The sequence below is a fragment of the Macaca fascicularis genome, chromosome 20, assembly GCF_037993035.2.
Source record: "Macaca fascicularis isolate 582-1 chromosome 20, T2T-MFA8v1.1".
Taxonomy (NCBI): domain Eukaryota; kingdom Metazoa; phylum Chordata; class Mammalia; order Primates; family Cercopithecidae; genus Macaca; species Macaca fascicularis.
This window is the reverse complement of record NC_088394.1, coordinates 53,656,882-53,680,237: the sequence shown is the minus strand read 5'-3', so window position 1 is coordinate 53,680,237 and position 23,356 is coordinate 53,656,882. Positions and strand designations below refer to the sequence as shown.

General features: G+C 49.8%; 1 protein-coding gene across 8 annotated transcripts in view; it reads right to left on the bottom strand.

Moving 5' to 3' along the window:
• Window positions 1–23,356, bottom strand: part of ADGRG5 (adhesion G protein-coupled receptor G5) — a 36,688-nt gene that overhangs the window by 1,964 nt on the left and 11,368 nt on the right. For 4 of the 8 annotated variants that reach the window (XM_065537435.2, XM_074027051.1, XM_065537437.2 and 1 more), the window contains 10 exons: window positions 14,602–14,703; window positions 14,300–14,375; window positions 13,485–13,641; window positions 12,734–12,880; window positions 10,982–11,098; window positions 9,385–9,537; window positions 8,539–8,660; window positions 8,015–8,283; window positions 4,704–4,821; window positions 139–416 (listed from right to left, as the gene is read on the bottom strand). In XM_065537435.2, the coding sequence (XP_065393507.1) occupies window positions 139–416; window positions 4,704–4,821; window positions 8,015–8,283; window positions 8,539–8,660; window positions 9,385–9,537; window positions 10,982–11,098; window positions 12,734–12,880; window positions 13,485–13,641; window positions 14,300–14,375; window positions 14,602–14,665 (1,501 nt within the window). In that variant the 5' untranslated portion in view covers window positions 14,666–14,703. Of the gene's footprint in view, window positions 1–138; window positions 417–4,703; window positions 4,822–8,014; window positions 8,304–8,538; window positions 8,661–9,384; window positions 9,538–10,981; window positions 11,099–12,733; window positions 12,881–13,484; window positions 13,642–14,299; window positions 14,376–14,601; window positions 14,704–23,356 lie in introns of all 8 variants that reach the window. The other 4 variants (XR_012428868.1, XR_012428867.1, XM_065537439.2 and 1 more) reach the window with 2 other exon arrangements.

Genomic DNA, 23,356 nt, shown 5'->3' with positions numbered 1-23,356 from the left:
CAGCTTAGCTAATGGGGCTGTGGGTTAGATGTCAGTGCCCCACTCGCCCCCTTCACCTGAACCCCTTTGGCAGTGAACATCCCACCAGCCATACACCCCCTGCCAGGTGGCTTCCTCCAGGCCGCCCTCCAGCCCTACCGTAGAGCGAGTTTAAGATGGTGAAGAGGAACAGCTGGGGCAGCAGGAAGATGCCAAAAGAAAAGAAGGCCAAGGCCCAGGTGGTTCCCAGCAGCACGGTGAGGCCCAGCACGGTGACAGTGTCATGGCAGGCCCTGGCATTCGGTGCGTCCGCCCGCACCCGCAGCCTGCGCAGGGTCCACAGCGCCCAGGCCAGCACCACCAGGTTGAAAAGGGACGTGAGGCCACCGTAGCCCATGACCAGGACACTGTGTACCACAGGGCTCCGAACCCAGCACCTGCAGGGGAAGGTGATGTGTCGGGCTCACGGTGGCTCCTAGGCCCACGCGGAGGACAGCGTCACTCCCTGAAGCCCCACTCGGTCTCCTGGCTCAGGCTCTATTGTTTCTTGCCTGACTGAACACACGGTGAAGCCCCTCACCCGGCTTTCCAGCCAGGCCACCACCAGAAGACACATCTGCCGCCTCGGTCAACGATCTGAAGCTCCCTCATGCCCACCTTTCCAGCCACAGTGGTTTCTCTCACGTCCGCGTGTCTTCACCACCCTGAAAATTCTTCCTGTCTCCTTTCCACATCTCACTCCTCTCTGCTTCCACAGCCAGCCCGAGGCCGGCGTGCCCCATCTTCTATTGGACGCTTGGCCCAGAGCCCTCTTTCCTGGAAACTCCCCCTTCCACTCCACTACATGGTTGTCGCCGCCTCATCTTCATCTCTGCAGTGGGACATCCCTACCCAGGAGCCTCTCCCCACCTAGACGGGGCCACCATGGCCTGCGCTGGACAGTGGGCAGGCTGCCAACCCATGGCTTGTGGACAAGGGCCCTCCAAGTGTCAACCTGAGAGCACGCAGAGCAGCAGGAGGCTCACTGAGGGCTGAGCACAGAGCCATGGAGAACTGACCAAAGCCAGCCCTGATCCCGGGCCCTCCCAGAGGCCTCCACCCTCTGCCTCCCCAAGACACCTTCAAGACAGATGCCACCTTTTAGTCAGACACAATGTCATGCTGAGGCAGGAGAATAGGGTTCAGAGACAGGAACATAAGGACTTCCTAGAACTAAATCAAATGGAGGCCAGGCGCAGTGGCTCACGCCTGTAATCCCAGCACTTTGGGAGGCCAAGGTGGGCTGATCACTTGAGGTCAGGAGTTGGAGACCATCCTAACCAACATGGTGAAACCCCGTCTGTATTAAAAATACAAAAATTAGCTGGGCATGGTGGCGGGTGCCTGTAATTCCAGCTACTAGGGAGGCTGAGACAGGAGAATCACTTGAACCTGAGAGGCAGAGGTTGCAGTGAGCCGAAATCGCACCATTGCACTCCAGCCTGGGTGACAGAGCGAGATTCCATCTCAAAATAAATAAAAATAAATCAAATGGAAACACTTCAGCTATGACAGGAAATATCCTCTCTATTTACATAGGGCGTATGTCAAATGACTTTGTAACTTTACTTCATCCTCCTCATTGACAGAGGGCGTACACCAAGTAACCAGTGGAAACCTCTAGAGGGTACTTAAATCTCCACAAATTCTGTAACACGACTCTTGAGGCCCTATGCTCTGGCCCACTCCTGCACATGCTTTCATTTTCAATCAATCTCTGCTTTTGTTGCTTAATTCATTCCTCACTCTGTACACTTTGTCCTTTTTCTTTTTTCCTTTTTTTTTTTTTTGAGAGGGAGTCTCTGCTGCCAGGCTGGAGTGCAGTGGCGTGATCTTGGCTCACTGCAACCTCCGCCTCCCGGGTTCAAGCAATTCTCCTCTCTCAGCCTCCTGAGTAGCTGGGACTACAGGTACCCAACATCACACCCGGCTAATTTTTATGTATTTTTAGTAAAGATGGGGTTTCAACATGTTGTCGAGGCTGACCTCGAACTCCTGACCTCAGCTGATCCACCTGCCTCGGCCTTCCAAAGTGCTGGGATTACAGGCATGAGCCACCATGCCTAGACTTGTCCAATTCTTTGTTCAAGATGCCAAGAACCTGGACACCCCCCATCAGTAATGATGTGCTTTATGTGAATTGTCCCCTGCAATCTCCATGACAACCCATAAAGCAAGTACATAATCATCCTCATTTTGCAGATGAGGAAACTCAGGCTCTGGCTCAGGAACACATTCCAGTTAGAGGCAAAGCTGGAACCTAATGCCCCCGGCCCAGAGCCTGAGCCCCTAACTGTCACAATCCCCTGCTTAGGTTCGCTTCGTGGCTCCTGCCCCTACAGTCACAAGGGTCCCAGGACATTATTTTGGGATTCCTCCGAGTTGATGAGTGGGGACTCACTCTCACCGTTAGGGAATATCCCCACAGGGGCAGCTCTACCACAGTCCATTCAGCCAGCATCCCGTCAGCGGACATCTGAATGATTTTCAAGGGTTGTATTTGTTTTGTTTTTTGAGATGGAGTCTCATTCTCTCTCCAGGCTGGAGTGCAGTGGCGCAATCTCAGCTCACTGCAACCTCCACCTCCCAGGTTCAAGCGATTCTCCTGACTCAGCCTCCTGAGTAGCTGGGATTACAGGTGCACACCACCACGCCTGGCTAATTTTTGTATTTTTAGTACAGATGAGATTTCTCCAAGTTGGCCAGGATGTGTTTTGTTTGTTTGTTTGTTTCAAGTCGGAGTCTTGCTGTTGCCCAGGCTGGAGTGCAGTGACGCTATCTCGGCTCACTGTAATCTCCACCTCCCGGGTTCATGCCATTCTCTTGCCTCAGCCTCCCAAGTAGTTAGGACTACAAGCGCCCACCACCATGCCCAGCTAATTTTTTGTGTTTTTAGTAGAGATGGGGTTTCACTGTGTTAGCCAGGATGGTCTCGATCTCCTGACCTCGTGATCCGCCCGCCTCGGCCTCCCAAAGTGCTGGGATTACAGGCGTGAGGCACCGCGCCCGGCCTGTTTTTGGTTTTTAACTGATGTTTGGGTTTAGGAATGTGTATATACATAGTAAGAGATGTTTAAATTGAAGAGGAAAAAAGTCACAAACCCCAAGGTAATTGTTTCCTGAGAGGAGAGGGGAGAGTGAGGGAGACCCACGGAGAAACTGGCTCGTAGGTGGGTGTTCTCTAACATCTGTGCATTAGTGGGTCCTGTGGATGTGTCACTATAGCTCCTTTGTCCTCATCACATTATTACATAAGAAAATAGGCTGGGCATAGTGGCTCACACCTGTAATCCCAGCACTTTGGGAGGCCAAGGCAGAAGGATCACCTGAGGTCAGTTGAGACCAGTTTGGCCAACATGCTGAAACCCTATCGCTACTAAAAATACAAAAATTAACTGAGCATGGTGGCAGGCACCTGTAATCCCAGCTACTCGGGAGGCTGAGGCAGGAGAATCGCTTGAACCCAGGAGGCAGAGGTTGAAGTGAGCTGAGATCGCGCCATTGCACTCCAGCCTGGGCAACAAGAGCAAAACTGCATCTCAAAAAAAAAAAAAAGAAAGAAAGAAAGAAAAGAAAATACATCTTCAAAGAGTATGTAAACTGAGGCCAGAGATTCTATTTCTTCATCTGTAGGATGGGGATGATTATGCACTTGCCTTATGGGCTGTCAAGGAGATTGCAGAGAACAATTCATGTAAATTGAAGTCACATGTCCTCTGATACACCCAAGCCTCACTGTGAGGGATCAGGCCCACCTATGTACCACGCAGTCCCCCGGCCTTGCTTCAGGGGCTGGGGGCCAGGCTCTGGACCAGCCTGCCAGAGACCACGCCCCAGCTCTGCCCTGACTGGCTGGGGCTCCTCAGGTAGAGTTCTGAAGCTGCCTGTTTCTCAGGGGCCCTAACTGTAAAATAGGGCTGGCAACAGGACCCAGCCCTTGCCCTTGTGAAAACGAAACCGGCTGATACCCAAGGCCTGCCACAGAATCAGCCCCCAGCTATCCTGAGCCTTCATCAGCCAAGAAGGAAAAAGAAGGTTCCACAGCCAACTGCAAGTGAGTGACAGGCCAGCAGGGGTTCCTTAGGCTAGTCTATGTCTGGCTGTTAGAAATGCTGCATAATAATAAATAGTGTCCTTAATGTCCTCACCTGCAGGGAGGGGCTATAAAAAAAGCAGTAGCGTGTCCCCCGGCCCCCAAAGGCCTACCTCGCTGCCTCTCCTTGCCTCCCCCAAGCCCAGCCCCCACAGCATTCTTGTCCGACTAGGAGGGCTTGAGAGGCCTGGCAGTGCCCAGGGCAGATCGGGAGGAGTCGGAGCCTGGGTAGGTGCAGCAAGGTGGTCTGCAGGGGAACAGAGTCAAGTGCAGGCTGAGCCAGACCCTTAGGGCCTGGGCACTGGAGGACAGGGCAGGACAGAGGAGACGGGAGGCCCGGCTGCCCTGGCATGTTGGCGAACAGATGTGGCTCCGTAGATTTTGTCAGCATAGAATACAAGGCTGCCTCTGCAGGAGACCTGGATCCATGGAAGGGATGTGACGGAGCCCCCTGCAAACTCCCCTGTCAACCCCAGCTCCCTCTCTGCCCCACAGCCAGTGCCTTGCCTACAGAATATTCCATTTGGAGTCCCAGGCCCATGTGGCCCTTCTGTCAGAGCCAGGGAGCCCACTCAGCCCTGAGGGCACTCACATGGACATGTTCTGGAAGCCCGTGCCATTCTCCCAGCTGTTGAAGACGGGGATTGTGTGGGGTCCGTACACTGAGCTCTTGACAGAGAGGCAAAGCAGCACCAGGAGGGCTGGGACCCCTGAGAGGTGAGACAAAGGCTCAGGAGATGTGGGAGAGGGCTGGCCCTTGGTCCCTGGGGCTGCTGACACAGAATTCCACTGGGCAAGGGACAACTGGGAGGAGACTGTTCTGAGCCCCCAGCTTCAGAGCAATAAGCCTGGTGGTTTGGAGGAAGCTCAGTTCTACAATGGAACAGTGGTGGAGGGAGGAGTGGTCACACCGGGACGGTGATGGTGGGGAGCAAATGGGAGGGAGGACTGGGGAACTTCTGAGGAAATAGAAATAAGCAAGAAAGGGGCAAGGACGGTGATGAAGGTAGCAGTGATGGTACTGTTGGAGATAGAGAAGGTGGAAGAAGTGATGATGGTGGTGATGGAGGTGGAGGAGGTGGTGACGGTGGTGAAGGAGGTAGAGGAAATGATGGTGGTGATGGAGGTAGAGGAGATGATGGTGATGATGGAAGTGGAGGAGATGTAGGTGATGATGGTGATAGTGGAGGTGGAGGAGGTGATGATAGTGATGACAGAGGTGGAGAAGATGGAGGAGGTGATGGTGATGATAGAGGTGAAAGAGGTGATGATGATGATAGAGGTGGAGGAGATAGAGGAGGTGATGGTGATAGAGGTGGAGGAGGTGATGATGGTGATGATGGAGGTGGAGGAGGTGATGATGGTGCTGATAGAGGTGAAGGAGATGGAGGAGGTGATGGTGATGGTGATGGAGGGAGAGGAGGTGATAATGGTGGTGACAGAGGTGGAGGAGATGAAGCAGGTGATGGTGATGAAGGAGGTGAAGGTGTTGATGATGGTGATGATGGAGATGGAGGAGGTGATGATGGTGATGATAGAGGTGGAGGAGATGGAGGAGGTGATGATGATGGCGATGGAGGTGGAGGAGGTGATGGTGGTGACAGAGGTGGAGGAGATGAAGCAGGTGATGGTGATGAAGGAGGTGGAGGAGGTGATAGTGATGATAGAGGTGGAGGAAACGGAGATGATGGTGATGATGGAGCTAGAGGAGGTGATGATGGTGATGATGGAGGTGGAGGAGGTGATGATGGTGATGATGGAGGTGGAAGATGAATCAGGTGATGGTGATGAAGGAGGTGGAGGTGATGGTGATGATAGAGGTGGAGGAGATGGAGGTGATGGTGATGATGGAGCTAGAGGAGGTGATGATTGTGATGATGGAGGTGGAGGAGGTGATGATGGTGATGATGGAGGTGGAAGATGAATCAGGTGATGGTGATGAAGGAGGTGGAGGTGATGGTGATGATAGAGGTGGAGGAGATGGAGGTGATGGTGATGATGGAGCTACAGGAGGTGATGATGGTGATGATGGAGGTGGAGGAGGTGATGATGGTGATAATAGAGGTGGAGGAGATGGAGGAGGTGATGGTGATGATGGTGATGATGGAGGTGGAGGAGGTGATGATGGTGATAATAGAGGTAGAGGAAATGGAGGTGATGGTGATGATGGAGGTGGAGGAAGTGATGACGGTGATGATGAAGGTGGAAGAGGTAATGATGGTGATGATAGGGGTGGAGGAGATGGAGGAGGTGATGATGAATGGAGGTGGAGGAGGTGATGATGATGGTGATGGAGGTGGAGGAGGTGATGATGATGGTGATGGAGGTGGAGAAGGTGATGATGGTGGTGACAGAGGTGGAGGAGGTGATGATGATGGCGATGGAGGTGGAAGAGGTGATGGTGGTGATAGAGGTGGAGGAGGTGATGATGATGGCAATGGAGGTGGAGGAGGTGGTGACAGAGGTGGAGGAGGTGATGATGGAGGTGGAGGAGGTGACGATGGTGATGACAGAGATGGAGGAAATGGAGGAGGTGATGATGGAGGTGGAGGAGATGGAGCAGGTGATGATGGTGATGATGGAGGTGGAGGAGATGGAGGAAGTGATGGTGATGATGGAGGTGGAGGAGGTGATGATGGCAATGATAGAGGTGGAGGAGATGGAGGAGGTGATGATGATGGCAATGGAGGTGGAGGAGGTGATGATGGTGGTGACAGAAGTAGAGGAGATGGAAGAAGTGATGTTGATAACAGGTGGAGGAGGTGATAATGGTAGTGATAGAGGTGGAAGAGATGAAGGAGATGGAGGAGGTGATGGAGGTGGAGGAGGTGATGATGGAGGTGATGGAGGTGGAGGAGATGGAGGAGGTGAAGATGATGGCGATGGAGGTGGAGGAAGTGATGATGGTGGTGATAGAGGTGGAGGAGCTGGAGGAGGTGATGTTGATAACAGAGGTGGAGGAGGTGATAATGGTGGTGATAGAGGTGGAGGAGATGAAGGAGGTGGAGGAGATGGAGGAGGTGATGGAGGTAGAGGAGGTGATGATGGAGGTGATTGAGGTGGAGGAGGTGATGATGGAGGTGATGGAGGTGAGGAGGTGATGATGGTGGTAATGGAGATGGAGGAGATGGAGGAGGTGATGGTGAAGATGGAGGTGGAAGAGGTGATGATGATGGTGGTGATGGAGGTGGAGGAGATGGAGGAGGTGATGGAGGTGGAGGAGGTGATGATGGAGGTGATGGAGGTGATGGAGGTGGAGGAGGTGATGATGGATGTGAAGGAGGTGGTGATGGAGGTGAAGGAGGTAACGATGGATGTGATAGAGGTGGAGGAGGTGGTGATGGAGGTGATGGAAGTGGAGGTGGTGGTGATGGAGGTGGAAGAGGTGATGGTGATGATGGAGGTGGAGGTGGTGATGGAGGTGATGGTGATGATGGAGGTGGAGGTGATGATGGAGGTGATGGAGGTGGAGGAGGTGGTGATGGAGGTGGAGGAGATGATGGTGGTGGTGGAGGAGGTGGTAGAGGTGGAGGAGGTGATGATGATGGTGATGAAGGTGGAGGAGGTGGTGATGGAGGTGGAGGAGGTGATGGTGATAACGGAAGTAGAGGAGATGATGATGGTAGTGATGGAGGTGGAGGAGGTGATGCTGATAACGGAGGTGAAGGAGGTGATGATGGTGGTGAAGGAGGTGGAGGAGGTGATGATGGTGATGATGGAGGTGGAAGAGGTGATAAAATTAGTAATGTAGAAAGTAGAGGTGGGTGTAGACAGAGATCACAGCTAGTGGTCATGTAATGGCCACTATGATGATGAGGAGGAGGGGAAAGAAAGGACTAAAAGGGGTCAATATCCTGCCCGCCGGAGGTCTGAGGAGAAGGAGAGGAGAGATGCTGTGCTTACCCCAGCCTAGCACACCAAGCTTGAGCACATATCTGCGGATGTAGATGTTGTAGACGCGCCCGAGGAGGAGGTAGAGGTTGAAGCCCTCGATGGCCATCCAGGTGAGGCAGCTGAGCAGCGCGTAGTGCAGGGCAGCAGCCAGAGCCGTGCACGCTGACTGGGGCACAGGAGACATGGCAAATGCGGGGCTCAGCAGGAAGGTGATGTTCAGGAGCAGCACGGAGGCGTGCAGGTTCATATGGATGCGTGCTAAAGAGTCAATCTTCTTCCTGCAGGTGAGAGCATGGCCCTCCATGGCCCAGGGACATCATCCAGGCAGCACTACCCACTGGTGCATGCCGATGGGGAAAATGAGGTGAAGAAGGGGCAGGGATCCCACAGCAGTCGCACCAAGAGGCTGGTCTCCCACCTCCTGGCCCCCACCCTCTGGAGAGGCACACCCAGTTCTAGTTGACTAAATGGGACACAAGGAAGGGTGATGTGCCACAGTTGGGGGCAGGCCCAGCACTGTGGCAGTGGAATACCTGGAATGGAAGTGCAACAGGACCGTGATCAGTGAGGCCACGATGGAGATGCTGCAGCCCACGAGGGAGATGTATGTAAGAGGTGCCAGCAACTCTGCAGGGACCAGGGCCGGGGAGAATTGCTGCAGGAGGGAAGAGGGGCTGGAGGCCAGAAGCATAGTATCGCCCTCCCTCCCAGCCTCAGTCAGAGAGACCTCCTGAGGCCTCCTCTCCAAGTCCCCTTCCCCACAAGCCTAGCCATGGACCTGGCCTGAACGAGGCCATGGCAGATACAGTGAGTTTTGCCCCCGCCACAGCTCCCATCTCCCTCTTCTGCTATGAGTGCCTCCCTTCCCCTACTCCCTATGCACCTGGGGGGTTCCACCACTTTGCCCTCTCTGTGCAGAAAGGTGCGCTAGGCCTGGTCAAGCAGGGCCCTCCCTCCTCCTGCCTATAGTGATTGGTTCAGGGATGAGCACATGGCTGGCAGAACTGGGTAAAAGATTTTATTCCACTGGTCTGAAAGCTTGCAGGGCATGAGCCTGGAACTGCTGCCAGCTATATTATTATCTCATATTAGGAGTTCCTATTTGAGGGCTAAGCCAGCACAGAGCAAGCACAGTTGAGGGACAGAGATAGAGTGCTATCTTAGTGATCTTAGTGATCAGCCCCTGGATCAAGCCATGCCTGAAGCCTACCCCAGCCTTTTCAGGAACATGAATCCTTAAATTTTCTTTCTTTTCTTTTTTTTTGCTTAAGCCCATTTAAGTTGGGTTTTCTGCCCCTTGCACCAGCTTTTGCCTTTCTCCTCTGCCACAGACACAGGGCCCTCTACAGCTCTGGGCCCCACTCAGGATGCATACATACCATGAGAACAGCAAAGTAGGTGAGGTGGTTGCAGCGGCAGAGCACCTGAGAGTGGGAGGGCTGCTCTGTACGACAGCCCTCAGGGCTCCAGCCGCCCCAGGGCTGTTTCCTGGCTCCCTCCTTCCAGAAGACACAGCTCAGAGTATAGCCTTCCTGGGTGAAGATGCTGGAGTCAGTCATAGGGTGCAGAGGAAAGGCTGCAGATCAGTGTCTGGGAGTCCTGGGGGCCAACGGTGACTCAACTGTCCATTCGCCAACATTTTACCAGGCACTGGCTGGCCTTTGGCCTCAGACAGTCTCAGATTCCAGTCCCATCTCCACTGTGGGCTCTCAGAGCGACCCGGGCAAGATGCCAAGTTGCTCTGCGCCTCAGTTTAGTCATCTGCAGAATAGGATCATTCATACCCATATTACAAGAACGGTGGAAAAACAAAGGGCAACATGGAATCTTGAGTGTCCAGCTCTGACCTTTTATACAGTAGGCACTCCATAACCAGCTGATCCCTTCCCCTCGTCCCCGTGGGGAACAGCAACGTGCTCAGACCCATGCCTGGCTGGGGGAGACGCATCTACAGACAACCCTAACGCCAAGTCACGTGGGTGGAGAGGTGGAGGAAATGACATAGACAGTCACGGAAAACCATGGAGGGCAGGCAGAGCTGACCCAAAGGGAGAAGGGGAGGTGGGGGCCCTGAGGCCTTAGAGGATGTGTTGGATTTCTATATGAGTAGGGCAAGGGCATTCCAGGTGGAGGGAACCATAGTGGCAAAAGCCCAGAGATGAAAGGAAAGGATGATGGTGAAATTTACAGTGCAGGGCAGTCCTGGTGAGGCTGAAGGGAAGATGGAGCAGAAAGCAGAGGCTCCGGGCTTTTCAGGAATGGCAGGAACCAGAAAAGGAGGCACTGAGGCTTGTGAGCCACCCCACTCTGCCCCCACCCCCAATGAGCAGCCCTTTCTTTGTTCCAGGATCAGCATCTGCACTTCCCCTAGGAGCTCATTCTTTCACCCCAGTCCCTGGGCCCTGTGACCCAGGCCTGGCCAATCCACACCTTCCATCCCCCTGGACATAGTGACAGGTAAAGGGATGTACACATGACCCAGATGAACCTTTAAGATCCTGAGACCCTGGTCTGCACTGGGGCAGGTTGGGGATGGAGAGTGGAGGGAAGAGCCTGATGGGAAGAAGGAAAGGAAGTCTGGCTCTTCAGCATCCATCATGCCACAGAATGGACAGCCCAGGCAGGAGACCATTGCTGAGATGGAGACAGACTGAGCCACGAGGGCATCAGATCTGTCCCTGGATCCAGCTGTGCCTGAAGCTGGTGGACCACCCCTAGACATTTCATTGATGTGTGCCAATCAGTTCCCTCTGTGCTCAAGCTGGCTTGAGGTGGTCTTTTCTCACTTGCAACTGAAAGCATCCTGACAAATGCATGAGTAAAAACCTCTCTTTCTTATTTCTTGAGCAGGAATTTTCAAAGTGTGATGGATTTCCAAGAGGGTTCCACAGGTTTGGGTCTGGTCAAACCAATGTTCAACAGGAGAGTCACAGAGGGGCAGGGGTGCAGGGGAAATGGGGGCGCCCCCAGCAGTACCAGGCTTTGGTTGTGCCAGAAGCTGATGTTCACCGGATCCCTGAGGTTGTTCACGTGTCCATGACTCAGCTGGGCCCCCAGGACGTAGTTATTGAGCAGAGATGAGTTGTTTTCATCCTGGAAGGGCAGCAGGAGAAGGGTTGAGTGGGGGGGGAAATCGGGAGGCCCTGGGTAAGGTCTGAGCCCCGCTTCCCTGGATGAGAACAAGCAGCAAGAGTTTCACGTGTGCAGCATGAAAGCCTTCCCAGCCTCCCAGCTTCCCAGCCTTCCCAGCCTCCCAGCTTCCCAGCCTTCCCAGCCTCCCAGCCTCCCAGCCTTCCCAGCCTCCCAGCCTCCCAGCCTTCCCAGCCTCCCAGCCTCCCAGCCTTCCCAGCCTCCCAGCCTTCTCAACCTCCCAGCCTCCCAGCCTTCTCAGCCTCCCAGCCTCCCAGCCTTCTCAGCCTCCCAGCCTTCTCAACCTCCCAGCCTCCCAGCCTTCTCAGCCTCCCAGCCTCCCAGCCTTCCCAGCCTCCCAGCCTTCTCAACCTCCCAGCCTCCCAGCCTTCCCAGCCTCCCAGCCTTCCCAGCCTCCCAGCCTTCTCAACCTCCCAGCCTCCCAGCCTTCCCAGCCTCCCAGCCTCCCAGCCTCCCAGCCTTCCCAGCCTCCCAGCCTCCCAGCCTTCCCAGCCTCCCAGCCTCCCAGCCTTCTCAGCCTCCCAGCCTCCCAGCCTTCCCAGCCTCCCAGCCTCCCAGCCTTCTCAGCCTCCCAGCCTCCCAGCCTTCCCAGCCTCCCAGCCTTCTCAACCTCCCAGCCTCCCAGCCTTCTCAGCCTCCCAGCCTCCCAGCCTTCCCAGCCTCCCAGCCTCCCAGCCTTTGCATGTGCTGTTCCTGCCAGGGGGAAAGCTGTCCTCTCACCGCCCCCTGCTTCACGTCCCATTCGTTTAATGCATTCCAGCCCCACACCCTCCACCTCACCACTATCCTCACACACTTTCAAAGCCAAAGTTGAAAGGCGCCTTCCCCAGAAGCTCCCCTGGACTGCCCACTGGGAAGAGCCCTGACCCCACACTGACTCATCCATCGCTCTGGATCTTTGTGGCTATTATCGACCTTGTGCTGACATTAAATCTCTAAGGTCTGGCCGGGCACAGTGGCTCACGCCTATAATCCTAGCATTTTGGGAGGCTGAGGCGGGCAGATCACTTGAGGCCAGGAGTTCAGGATCAGCCTCGCCAACATGGTTAAACCCGGTCTCTACTAAAAATACAAAATTAGCTGGGCATGGTGATGCACGCCTGTAATCCCAGGGAGGCTGAGGCAGGGGAATCGCTTGAACCTAGGAGGCGGAGGTTGCAGTGAGCCGAGATCATGCCACTGCACTCCAGCCTGGGCAACAGAGCGAGACTCTGACAAAAAAAAAAAAAAAAAAAAAAAAAAAAAAAACCTCTAAGGTCTTAGTCTAAGCATGAAGACAGAGAGTTCTCTGAGCGCAGGGAACAAGTGTCTTCTTGTCTGTCTCCCGCCTAGCGACAGGCACATAGTAGGTTTCTTAGGTCTTATTTGCAGATTGTAATTGTGCCTTCCTACCATTCTGCTAAAGCTGGCAGGGAAACTGAGGCCCACAGAGGGACAATGGCTGGCTTGCATTGCACAGCCGACTGGTTGGTCTCACTCAGTGCTGGTCACCCAGAGGCCAGGCAGTGACATGGGCACCTGCAGTGGATCCTAAGAAGGGGCCGGCACCCACCCTCCTTGGCCCGCCATCACACTGACCTTGAAAAAGTGGGCATTGGAGAAGTAGATACAGATGAGCCGCAGCTCCCCGGGCCGGGTCTTGCAGGCATCCTGGGTCAGCTCGGCGGGGAACTGCATGGCATGCTGACCCCAGGCATACTGACCCCGGGCATGCTGACCCCGAGCCTGCAGAGGGTCACAGACAAGCTGAGTCTGGCAACCAGGACCTGTAGACCTGACCCCAACACCTTCACTGCCTCCCACTCCCCATGAAACCTTCCTTGGGGTTTCCACCCACAGAACCTTCGCCCCCCAGGCTGCATCTCCTCCCAAACTTCCCGAGATCCCAGGCCTTCCCTCCATGCTGTTCCTGAGTTTGGGGTGTTTACCTGACCCACTGGGCCCCTGAAGATGGAGCTACCTCAGCACTCAGCCCCAGCCCAGCCCCCGCCAGGGATCCAGCCAATCATCCCAGGGTCCTAAAAGGAGCCAGGGTTCCTGGCCTCTCTCACAGCTGCCTCCCCCAGGGGGTAGCCTCCAGCCAAAGCAGGAAGAAGACTCCACCCTAGAGGGGCCATAAAGCACCACCCTTTCCACAATTCACACAGCGAGTATCAGCCCCATTTTACAGAGGAGGTAACTCACTGCCAGTTAGGGCAGAGCCTGGACTGGGGGGTGTGGGGAGGAGGACGGTGGAGCCTAAAGAAAGTCCACACCTTAAACCCCTGGAGGACTTCTAGGGCAGGGGCAGCTGGCCACGCCCCCACCACCACCACCTGCAGCCTCTGACCTGGGGCACCCGCTTCAGAGTGGCACTGCTCAGTGAGAGGCCAGAGAAGTTGCAGCTCAGCTTGAAGGCCAGAGACTGGATGGCGGGTGTCTGCAAGGTCAGGTTGTAGCCCGGGAAGCTGGTGTTCAGTAGCATCTGCTCCAGCTGGTGAAGTTGACTGCAGCCCAGAGAGACGGCCAGGGAGGCCAGAGCCCAGAGTGGGGTAAGGGTGAGAGGGAGCTCTAGACAGCCTGGGAGGGCAGGGCCTCCCCACCCACACCCCTGCGACTCCCACCTCCAGACCACTGCATACACAGTGTCCTTGGCACACTGTTACCTCCCTACCCCATCTATCCCCTCCTCTCGATTAACTCCTGTTCAGGTCCCAGTTTGTTGTCACCTTCTCCAGGAAGCCTTCCCTGACTGCTCCCTCACAGCTTCCCAGTAGCCGCTCTTATCCCTGACCAGTCTTCAGCATTGTCTGCTCACCCAGAGCTGCTCAGTCTTTGGGTCACAGACCCTGGAGAACCCAGCCAGAATTTTAGAGTCCCTGCCCAGGAAAATGCATGGAGACCCACAATTCTACACTTAGTTTCATGATATCCATGATTAAGGGCCCCCATTCCTCAATGATAAACTTCATGAGGGCAGTGACACGCCCACCCTGCATCCGCAGAGCCTAGTGTCAGGCATGCAGTAGGCACTCAATAAAAGTGCTGAAAAAATGCACAGTTAAGAGTCTATACAAGACCAACTCTGACCCACTGATTCAAGGTGCAGGCTTGGGGTGGGAGACACAGCTGGCTCTAAACAGGAGAAGGCCACCCCCAACTCACCGAAGGTAAAAAAACGGGCTCCGGGCTCTGGACACTTGCATATTCTCCATGTAGCTGAGGAGTTCTTTCCATGTCTCTGTGGGGACACACCTCCCCCTCAGCTTGTGTCTCAGCTACCCTCTGGCCCCACCACCTCTGGGCTTTCCATCCCAGCCTGAGAGTCTAGTTCACAAGCAGCTCCTGCTGCCCCCAGGAAGCCTAAGTGGCCCCTTTCAATCTCCCAGGGTTTGATGCCTGCCCCTTTTGCATCATAGTCCCAGGACTGGGCTAGGGCTGCCCCCAGTTCAGCAGAGCTCCCTTACCTGCTGTTGCATTCTGCAAAGTCAGAAGGCACAGGCACAGGAAAAGAGTACCACAGTGATCCATGCCCTGTGCTGAGTCTCCTCCAAGAACTGGCTCTGGCCCTGGAAAAGGTACATGCCATCATCGTGATGATAAAAGAACGGCCTCTAACTTCTAGGTGTCTGGCATGTCCCAATAGTAGGACATGCAGCATCTTATTTGACCCTCACCACTCTTGCATTTCACAGATGAGGAAGCTGAGGATGAAGGGCAAAGGGTCTTGCTTTACTTAAACCTGCCTAAAGCCAGGTCTCTAAGACTCCAGAATCCTTGACCACCAAGTAATGGCTGCCATTAGCAGCTCTGCCTGATATACTCCCCCTCCCAAAAAGCAGTCTATCTGGGGGCTTCCCCAGGACACCAGCTTCTACCCAGACGGAAGGTGTTTGGGAGAAAGCAACATGTAAACTCCATCCAGCCCTGCTATTAACTCATCATGTGGCTTTGGGTAGGATCTGTCTCTCTCTCTGCCCTCATTTTCCTCCATTTTAAAATGAATTAATAAACTTCTGCTTCAATAGAGCAAATTTATGTGTGCCCCTGAAACCCCCATTAACATGAGAGGGAATGAATAAAATAGGCATAAAGCCACAGAACAATGGGAAAGAAAATAGGCATGAAAAACAGTACAATGAGGAAGAAAAGAGGCACAAAGCCTCTCAGGAAGCTGCTGGAGGATGTGCTCCAATAAAACGAGAGAGTAAATCATGAAAGACACAGGGTACAGGGTTTCCTGTACCCTACCATGGGAGAGGTAAAGCTACTCCCTAGAAAACAGGCACAAAGAGAGAACAATGGGAAAGAAAACAACTGCAGAGATGGGAGATGTCAGGTAAACTTTGGAGGCTACAAGTAGGTGGCACCTGGTAAGACATTTAGCAGACTGAAAAAAGTTGAACCCAAGTGCCTGCAGTGGGGAGAGGTGTGGTGTTGGCGGGAGACAAGAAACCTCACAACCTTGGAAGCACTTGAGAACTGGAGGCATCAGAAACTTCTGAAGTGGGGATGAAGGAAGAGGCTAAAAACAGGGATTGTTGGTCAGACACGGTGGCTCACACCTGTAATCCCAGCACTTTGGGAGGCCGAGGCGGGTGGATCATGAGATCAGGAGATCGAGACCATCCTGGCTAACATGGTGAAACCCCATCCCTACTAAAAATACAAAAAATTAGCCAGGTGTGGTGGCAGGCGCCTGTAGTCCCAGCTACTCAGGAGGCTGAGGCAGGAGAATGGCATGACCCAGGAGGCAAAGCTTGCAGTGAGCGGAGATGGTGCCACTGCACTCCAGCCTGGGCAACAGAGTGAGACTGTGTGTCTCAGAAAAAAAAAAAACAGGGATTGTTGTCCAGGCATGGCAGCTCACGCCTGTGATCTAAAACACTTTGGGAGGCCAAGGCAGAAGGATCGCTTGAGACCAGGAGTTCCAGACCAGCCAGGGCAACATGGCAAAACCCTGACTCTACAAAAAAAATATAAAAATTAGCCGGGTATGGTGGCCTGCGCTTGTGTCCCCAGCTACTCAGGTGGGTGAGGTGGAAGAATCACCTGAGCCCAGGAGATGGAGGCTGCAGTGAGTCAAAATCATACCACTGCACTCCAGCCTGGGCAACAGAATGAGACCTTGTCTCAAAAAAATAAAAAATAAAAATAAAAACAAGATTCGTTGGTTGCGAGTCTTTAATGTCCAACTCAGTCCCCAGATCTCCCCTGCCACCTCGAGTTTTCAGGAGTTTCCTCACCATCCTACCATCCCAATCCTGCTCCACACAAAGTTTACTCTCTGGAGAGAGGATGCACCATAATCAGAGCAGAAGGGGGAATTAAACAATATCCCCTCCCCATGTCCTCCCCTACTCAGATTCCAGAAGACTGCAGCAGCCAGGGTTATGCCCCAAGGCAGGAGAAAAGTCTCTGAAGAGCTAACCATTCCCAGAATAGTATCCTATAGCTGCTTCCATTTTTGTGTTCCTCAATGTCATGGCCAAGACCTAACTTACAGTGAAATTTCACCAGTCACCAAGCTCTGCCAAGCAATTAGGTTTTTAGTGCTCCTCTCTTGAACGGTCAACCAAGGATTACTGAAAATTTCAAAACACACACCCTTTCTTGAGAAGCTGCTGGAGGATGTGCTCCAACAAAATGAGAGAGTAAATCATGAAAGAAGACACACGGTACAGGAAATCCTGTGTCCTACCATGGGAGAGGTAAAGCTACTCCCCAGAAAATGTGTGAAGAACAGCAGGACTAGGGCATTTCCCACCCGGAGGGAGCAGGAGAAAAGAATGCCCTGGGAGGGAGTTCTTCAAGAAAAAATTAAGGAAGAGGAAAAGGAGAGTAGATAGACGACCGAATAGGTTTGAACATCTAGAAAAACTGTTTTTGAGATGTCTTACAGAAAGTTTGTAAATGCAAAAATAAAAAGAAGCAATTAATTTCAAGAAAACCAAGTTGTACAAGAAAATGAAATGCTGCTACATGACTTGATATGGAATGTAATGCATATAGTCATAATAGAAACGTTAAACAAGAGATTTTTTTAATTGTGTAAAAACCGTATTAAGATGATTTTGATTTCCACCTAGAAAGTAGACAGCCAGATGGGAGCACTGTTCCCATTATAACAATGGAAAAGCTAAATAATGTACCAAATCTTTTTTTTTTTTTTTTTTTTTTTTAGCCTACTGGAGAGCTGAAGTCACAGGCCACCAAGCAAACTGGTTTCTGGAGGTAACCAGAATGCATTATCTTTGATAGATGAAACACATGATCTGTTTCATGTTTGACAGAGCATGGAGGAATAGGTAGTTGCCGCAAAAGTAGATAAGGAGAAAATGACTAATACCTTAATGAAATCTTAATGGCTGAGCATTAGCTAGAGTGGCAGTTTACTGGGAGCCCCAGACACAAGGGTAACCTGTACCCCCAGACAGTTTCTTCCTACAGTCCTCCACTGGACACTCATGAGAATGATGTGGAGTGGGACAGGGCCTGAGGGAGGCCCCATGGTAACACAGCCATGCAAGACGTGCCAAGGGTTGAGGGTGGAGCAGGAGTACCTGGAGAAGCCCATCTGTGCTCTGGGCTCTGCATGAGTGCAAGGTAGTAATTGGCTGCTGCCAAGAGATAAACACCTGTACCCTGGCTTTGCTTTGATTTAAGATGCCCATCCCACAGGTCCCTGACCTGCTATAAAGCAAATGTTGACTGCCTCTGCTGGAGGAGTAGAAGACCCTCCCACTACAATGCTACAGTGACACTAAGCAAAAGCCATCAGGGCCGGGTGCCTTGGCTCATGCCAGTAATCCCAATACTTTGGGTGGCCGAGGTAGGCGAATTGCTTGAGCCTAGGGGTTCGAGACTAGCCTGGGCAACATGGCAAAACTCTGTCTCTAAAAAAAAAAAAAAAAAAAAAAAAAAAAAAAAGCCAGATGTGATGGTGCATGCCTGTAGTCCCAGCTACTTAGGAGGCTGGTGTGAGGATCACCTGAGCCTGGGAAGTTGGAGGCTGCAGTGAGCCGTGATAGCACCGCTGTACTCCATCCTGGGCAACAGAGTGAGAAAAGAAAACCAAAGGAAAAGCCGCTGGACACTGGCAAGGAAGAGGCAACCCATTAGTGTCCAGGATTTTGCACTGATATAAAACGGAGGGCTGCTGCTACTACTGGGAAAAGAGCAGGAATCTCACTCCCACTCGAGATCCCCCAACCAATAAGGCAGAGTTTAGTTCCCACGGGGGTGAAGGGGAGGAAGTCAGCCTGCATTCTAGTACCTGCACTGAATAAGAGGCTGAGGTTGTCAAAAACTGGAGGAGAAACAGGAACACTAAGAAAGCCCCACTCCCGGGGCTCAGGCTCAAGACTGTCTAAGGCTAAAGCTAGAGCAGGATAATCAAGAATTCCCTGCCTCCACCACAAGCCTTGCACCAAGCAACAAGTAACAGCAGTCCACCGCTGGAGAAGGGACTAGAACACGAAGAGAGATTTCCTCTGTGTTGCATGCATGCAATGCTGAGTGCAGAGTGGGGACCCTGGGGGACTCAAGTCCTCATTGAACACAATGTAGGGACAGTCCACCACTGGAGAAATTTGGAGCCTGTAGTCTACCGAAGGTAACTATAGCAACAACAAAACCTAAATCCAGCTGGGCACTGTGGCTCATGCCTGTAATCCCAGCACTTTGGGAGGCCGAGGCAGGAGGATCATTTCAACCCAAGAGTTCAAGATCAGCCTGGGCAACATAGTGAGCCTCTATCTCTAAATAAACAGATAAATAAATAAAACTTAAACCTAAATCAACTACAGATTAGATTGACTTGAGGCCTATACCAAAGCCATGACATAAGAAATATTTCAATTTCTTTCTAGGCATAAATATCATTTACTTTACTACTGTTCCATTACACACAATGCCTGGTAGTCAAAGATTTTAAGACACACAGAACCAGATCTTAGAGATGGCCAAAATGTTGGAACTATCAGATAGAGACAAGATAGCTCTGATAAATATGTTGAAGGGTGCAGTGGAAAAGGCAGACTTCTAAGAACAGATGGGAAATTTCAGCAGAACAATGGAAACTATTAAGACTAGTCAAGTAGAAATGTTAGAAACAAACTCGGTATCAGTGATGAAGAATTCTGTCAATGAGTTTATTAGCAAAGTGGACACAGTAAAGTAAAGAATCTTTGACCTTGATGATAGTGTAATATAAATTATCCAAATTGAAATATAAAGAGTAAGAATAGTGAAAATAAAAATTAACAGATTACCCAAGAACTGTGCAAATGGTCTGTATATATGTAATTGGAATCCTAGCTAAAGGAGAGAGAACAGAGAAGAATAAATAGAAACAGAAAGAATAGAAAATTAAAATTTTTTAAATGGCCAATTTTCCCCCAAAACTAATAAAAGACAACAAACCACAGATCCAAGAAGCTCTGCAAAACCCCATGGAATAAATGCAAAGAAAAACACATCTAGATAAATCCTAGTCAAACTGCTGCAGAACCAAAGATAAAATCTTGAAGTCAGCCAGAAAAAAAGAGCCATTGTACACAGAAAATAAAAGATACAAACAACAAGAGGCTTCTTATCAGAAACTATCAAAACCAGAAGATAATGCAGTCATATCTTTCCATAAATATCTGTCATTCTAAAACTCCATGCCCAAGGAAAATATCTTTCAAAAACGAAGACAAGGTTGGGTGCAGTGGCTCACACCTGTAATCCCAGCACTTTGAGAGGCTGAAGTGGGTGTATTGCTTGAGTCCAGGGGTTCAAAACCAGCCTGGCCAACATGGCGAAAACCTGTCTCTACAAAATATACAAAACTTAGTCAGGCATGGTGGCATGCACCTGTAGTCCCAGCTATTCAAGAGGCTAAGGCTGGAGGATCACTTGAGTCCAGGAGGTCAAGATTGCAGTGAGCCATGATCATGCCACTGCAATCCAGCCTGGGTGACAGAGAAAGACCCTGTATCAAAAAAAAAATGAAGACAAAATAAGAACTTCTTCAGATGAGCAAGGAGTTAGAGAATTCATTGCCAGCAGATTGGCACTGAAATAAATATTGAAGAAAATTCTTAGGGCAGAAGAAAAATTATGCCAGTTGGAAATTTGGACTTAAACAAAGAAATGAAGAGTACTGTAATTGGCAAAAATGTGTCAAATATAAAATAAATTTCCTTGGTTTTAATGTCTGTTTAATATAAAAACAGTAACAATGCATTGTGGGGATCATAGCGTATGTAGAAGTAGAAGCATACCACAAAAATAGCACAACAGGCAGGAGAGCAGAAATGGAAGTATTTGGTTGTGAGGTTCTTAAACTATATTTTAAGTATTGTAATGTTATTTGAAAGTAAATTGTGGAAAGTTAAATATGTGTATTTAAATCCTACAGTGCCATTACAAAAGGAAAAATTATAAGATATAGCTAGTAAGGCAATAGTAGAGATAAAAGAATATTATGAAAACTGCTCAACCCAAAATAAGACAGGACAAGAAGGAAAAGAAACAAAGAACAGATGGAATAAAGAGAAAACAAATAGCAAGATGGTAGATATAAACCCAATCATATAAATAATTACATTAAGTATAGTCTAAATGCTCCAATTAAAAGGCAGAAATGGTCAGACTGGATTATAAAAGCAAAACCTAACTACATATTGTCTTCAAGAAACATGTATCAAATATAAAGACACCAATAAATTACATGTAAAATGATGGAAAAAGATATACCAATCATAAGTGTATTAGTCCAGCCTCACGCTGCTATAAAGAGCCGTCAGAGACTGAGTAACTTATAAAGAAAAGAGGTTTAATTGACTCACAGTTCCACAGGCATGGCTGTGGAGACCTTAGGAAACTTAACAATCATGGCAGAAGGTGAGGGGGAAGAAAGCACATCTTCACATGGCAGCAGGGGAGACAGAGAGAGAAGGGGGAAGTGCCACACACTTTTAAACCATCAGATCTTGTGAGAACTCACTCACTATCAGGAGAACAGCAAGGGCGAAATCTGTCCCCATGATCCAATCACCTCCCACTAGGTCCCTCCACAACACTGAAAAATTACAGTTCAACATGAGATTTGCATGGGGACCCAGAGCCAAACCATATCAATAAGTAAGATGGAATAGCTATATTAATATCTGAAAAAGTAAACTTCAGGATAAGGAATTTTACCAGGGATAAAGATTATACAATGCTAAAGACTAATTCATCAAGAAAATGTAACAATCTTTAATGTATGTGCACCTAATAACAGAGCTTTGAAAAATAAAGCAAAAATTGATCACGCTAAAGGGAGAAATTGACAAAGCAACACTTATAGTTGCAAAATACAATATTTCTCTCTGAGTAATTGACAAAAGTAGACAAAAATTGATAGAGAAGATGTATCAGTCCATTCTCACGCTGCTATGAACAAATACCCAAGACTGGGTATATAATCACGGAGGAAGGGCACCTCTTCAAAGGGTGGCAGGAGACAGAATGGTTAGCAAGGGAAAAACCAGATGCTTTTAAAACCATCAGATCTCGTGAGAACTCACTATCACGAGAGCAGCATGGGAGAAACTGCCCCCATGATCCAATCACTTCCCATCAGGTCCCTCCTGTGACACATGGAGATTACAGGAACTACAATTCAAGATGAGATTTGGATGGGGACACAGCCAAACCATATCAGAAGACATGAATGACACTATTAACTATCTTCTTTAATATAGAACACTCTCCTAATTACATCAAAATACATCTTCTTTTCAATTACAACAGGAAACATTCACAAAGATAGACCATATTCTGGGCCATAAAATAAATCTCAATAAATGTAAAAGGATTAAAAGCACACAAAGTAAGTTCAGTAACCACCAGGAACTTAAACTAGAATTCATAAACATAAAGATGCCTCAAAAAATCCTCCAAATATTTGGAAATTAAATAATACACTATTAACCCATGAGTCAGAGACAAAATCACAAGGGAAATTATAAAATATATTCAACTGAATAAAAATGAAAACAACATAATATTTGTGGGATGCAGCTAAAGCAGAGCTTAGAGAAAAATTTATAGCACTAAATGCTTACATTAGGAAAGATGAAGGATTTCAAGACAGTGATGTAAGCTTCCACCTTAATAAATATAAAAAGAAGAGCAAACTAAGCACAAAATAAGCAGAAGGAAAAATAATAAAGATAAAATTATAAATCAATAAAATAGAAAATACAGAAGGAGTAGAGAAAAATCAGTGAAACCAAAAGCTGGTTATTTGAAAAGCTCAATAATATTGATAAGTCTGTAGCCAGAATGACAAAAGGGAAAAAAAGACAAGGTACAATGACCAGTTATCAGCAATAAAAGAGGGGCTATCACTACAGAACCGGCAGGTATCAAAATTAGGAGAATAATATTAACAATTTATGGCAATAAATTACATAACTTAGGTGAAATTTTAAAAATTCCTTGAAATACACAAACTACCAAAGCTTACTCAAGAAAAAATAGAAAATAGGAATAGTCCTTCACTGATTAAAGGAATTGGATTTGTAATTTAAAAACCTTCCCACAAAGAAACACTAGGCCCAGATGGCCTCACTGGTTAATTCTTCCAAACATTTAAAAAAGTTATAATATCAAGTCTATAGAAGCTCTTACAAAAAAATAGAAGACAAGGCCGGGCACGGTGGCTCACACCTGTAATCCCAGCACTTTGGGAGGCCGAGGTGAGTGGATCACGAGGTCAGGAGATCGAGACCATCCTGGCTAACATGGTGAAACCCCGTCTCTACTAAAAATACAAAATATTAGCCAGGCGTGGTGGCGGGCACCTGTAGTCCCAGCTATTCGGGATGCTGAGGCAGGAGAATGGTGTGAACATGGGAGGCAGAGCTTGCAGTGAGCCAAGATCGTGCCACTGCACTCCAACCTGGGCGACAGAGCAAGACTCCATCTAAAAAAAAAAAAAAAAAAATGTACGAGACAAAATATAACAATCCTAAATGTATTCCTTTAGAAAATAAAAGGGAAAATGCTTCCAAATTCATTTTAGAAGGCTAATATTACCGTAGTACCAAAACTAGCCACAGACACAGACCAACACCCCTCATGAATATAGTCCAATCCCAATTAAAATCACTGCAGGATATTTTGTAGAGAATGACAAGCTGACTATAAAATGTATACGTAAGAACAAAGGATCTTGAATAGACA